We start from the raw sequence: 3,147 nt of genomic DNA on the forward strand, positions 1-3,147 counted from the left end.
GAAACCATCAAGAAATTTTAAAATTCGCAAATATAACGATTTGATTCTACATTTTGTGAAAAATTTGTCGACTGATTCTTTTGTCATATGTCATAATAATTTTTGTTGAGATATTTTCATTGATCCCAAAAATATAAGATAATTATAACGAAACTATTTCAAATCGAAGTCGGCCTGGCTTTGACGGCACATTTGTCTCTTTGCCAAATCACATTTTCGGCCAATCAAATTATAATATTTTCACTTAATCGTAAAAAAAAATATGATTCAAATTATTGATGAAAATTTAATTGAGTTTCATATTAGATAAATATATTAGGGCAACTTTATTTCTCTTACATTGTTAATAATAAAAAAGTACGTAAAAACTAAATATAGATGAACTCATGGCTTCATTCAGTTGTTGCGATGAATTGCATGATATTACAACAACTGAATATGTCATGTTCAGTGACCTGGATCCATCTTTCCGGTGACTTTGATCTTCCCAGCGGCATCTCTTTGAATTTTTTTACCAGCAATGAAGTTGAAGAAATCTTCGAATGAACCTTTAAATCCTCCACTGCCCTGAGCTCCAGCATTGACTTCTGCTTGACCTTCTAGTAGTTTTCTTCCGTGATCTTTACCTCCTAGGTAAGGCATATATTTAGTGAAAACTTCATACAAGCTGTTGACTTTTCCACCAGCCTTAGCTCCAGTTTCGGCTCCTGCTTGATCTTCTAATAGTTTTCTTTCATGAGCTTTATCTCCGAGGTAAGAAATATATTTAGAAAACTCCTCATACAAGTTGTCGACTTTTCCACCAGACTGAACTCCAGTGTTGAGTCCTGCTTGACCTTCTGCTAGTAATTTTCTTCCATGAGCTTTATCTCCGAGGTAAGTTACATATTTAGAAAACTGCTCATACAAGTTGTTCAATTTTCCATCGGCCTGAGCTTCAGTTAACTCTCTTCCGTGTTGCTTACCTTCGAGAAAAGAACCAAAGAACTGGGAATACTTATCATACTTACTTTGGTCAGTACTGTTAGCTTTCTCATCTTCTTTAAGTTCTCTTGCATGATGAACAACTTTCTTCATCTTCTTCTCCTCAAAACCGTTAACTAGATCCATGAAATCATTGATAGAATTCCTGAAATATAGCATAGCATCACCGATCTTTTTCGATTCACGAAAGTTGATGCTAGCATCGGCCTTGTAATTATGTTTGGCTGAGATCTTTAGGATCGCCTTTTGAATATGAAGAAACCCTTTTGTAAAACCATCACAGCTTTTCACTAGCTTTAAAGAAGTTTTCTTGTCGACTTTACCGATAATAGTAGCTTGCACCGCTATAATCGCTTTGGTTGTTAGGGTATATTTGGTCTTGGCAATACCTAAAGCACCTATGATGCGATTTTCAGATTTGAAGAGGCTCTCAAGGTACTCTACATAGTCTTTGCACACTGTGAACATTGCCTTAATTTCAGCGGTCTTTGGGGAAAACTTTTCTTTATGGTTTAGGATCTCAGTGATTTTGGCAAAGGGTAAGGTCTGGAGTTCAGATACAGTTTTTGGACATAATGGTGCAGGAGGTGTGTGACTGGAAACAGAAAGAAACAATGACCCAAGGGAGAGAGTGAAAGCTAAAGATAACAACAGAGAGATCTTAGCCATGGATGAATTGCTTATGACAAGGAAATGTGAGAAGAAAAAAGCTAAAAGAGAAAGGAAAGATGGAAGTGTGTTTTTGATTTGAGATCTTGGAGAGTTATATATACTTTGTTCTGAAATTTTATATACTAATTATAGGATGAATAAATGGTTTATTTACAATAAAAAAACATTAATCGACAGAGAAATTAATGGAATTCTGTTTTTTTGTCCTTTTAAGAATTTTAGCGAATGTACAAGAAATAGGAGGACAATTGGTATCAGTTTCATCATATTGTTACTTAAGTTAAAACAAACAAACAAAGAATTGTTTTTGGTAAGAAACAGTAAAAAAGTTTACCTAGACAGTGTTAGGTTTTTAGTTTGTTTATATAAGTGGGCATTAGAGCACTCTTATCCACAGAACCCCACAGGGTTTTTTTAATTTTTTCTTTTTTACTTAAAAAAAAAAAATTAAAATTGCACCAATCGCGGGCCACCACGTGTCGTGGGGCCCGCATAATAGTGACAGAAACACACAGAAACAGTTTCTCTATCTGGGCCTTTTTCTCCTTTTCTTCCCATTTTCTCTGACTTTCGTGGACTCCACCCCCCTTTAAAACCCCTATTAGAGACTGCAATAAGAGTGCTAATAGTGTCAGATTTCCATCATAATGTTGGAAATGAGTTGAAATTTTTTTTAATGATATTGACGGACTTGCGTTGAATTTCTGCCAAAATTTTCTAACAAATTTCAGATGACCAAATTTAAAATCAGTATGAACAGAAAGAGACCAGATTATCGTTAAAAATTCCAACAAAAATATAAATTTCCAACGAAAAGATAATAATTTTGTCTGAGTTAGGAACTTCCGAGAAAATTCTGCAACAGATTTTTATCGAATAATCTATAGAATTTCATAGAAAATTTCAAATGGAAAATATATGGGCAAACAATTGTACTAACTAAATTATATCTTCATACGAATTAGCTTGTTAAATTTTAGTTATATTTGTATGTACACAAGTTATGGAATACACCTTCTTGAACCTTGGTTCTATATTTTGTCGGACACTAAAACATGAAGCAACCAATTTTCATAAATTCTCGGAGTCCTTCCTTCGTACCTTACGACATCTTCCTCCGCAGATCAGTTTCTGAAACTCCTTGCTGAACATAGATTAGTGCTTGAGGGACTCAATGTATAGGTCGTGAAAGCATTCTACAGAGTTTTCAGAGAGCTTGGATGTTAGTGCAGTGAGAACAGAGAAATAAAATACAGAAATTAAAAGATACAAGTTTCTCTTTTCGAATTCACTAGAATAAAAAAGTCTTAGACCAATCTTTTCTATTACAAGAATCCTTTAGGATTACCCCAATCCTAAGCTAAAACTCACCCTATAATCTAGACTTTTGTTTATCAAGATCAACCCAACCCCGAGCTAAACTCCCCCTGAGTTCAGACTTCAATCTTCCAACACTCTCGAAGTACTTCACCTACTACGTCAACACCTAAC

The 3,147-nt window shown here is 34.6% G+C and overlaps 1 protein-coding gene across 1 annotated transcript; it reads right to left on the bottom strand.

Moving 5' to 3' along the window:
* Positions 1-447: 447 nt before the first annotated feature.
* Positions 448-1,653, bottom strand: LOC108850679 (uncharacterized). Its single transcript, XM_018624170.2, has one exon. The coding sequence runs from the start codon at positions 1,651-1,653 to the stop codon at positions 448-450; it is 1,206 nt and encodes a 401-aa protein (XP_018479672.2).
* Between the last annotated feature and the right edge of the window lie 1,494 nt (positions 1,654-3,147).

The sequence above is a fragment of the Raphanus sativus genome, chromosome 4 (genome assembly GCF_000801105.2).
Source record: "Raphanus sativus cultivar WK10039 chromosome 4, ASM80110v3, whole genome shotgun sequence".
Taxonomy (NCBI): Eukaryota; Viridiplantae; Streptophyta; class Magnoliopsida; order Brassicales; family Brassicaceae; genus Raphanus; species Raphanus sativus.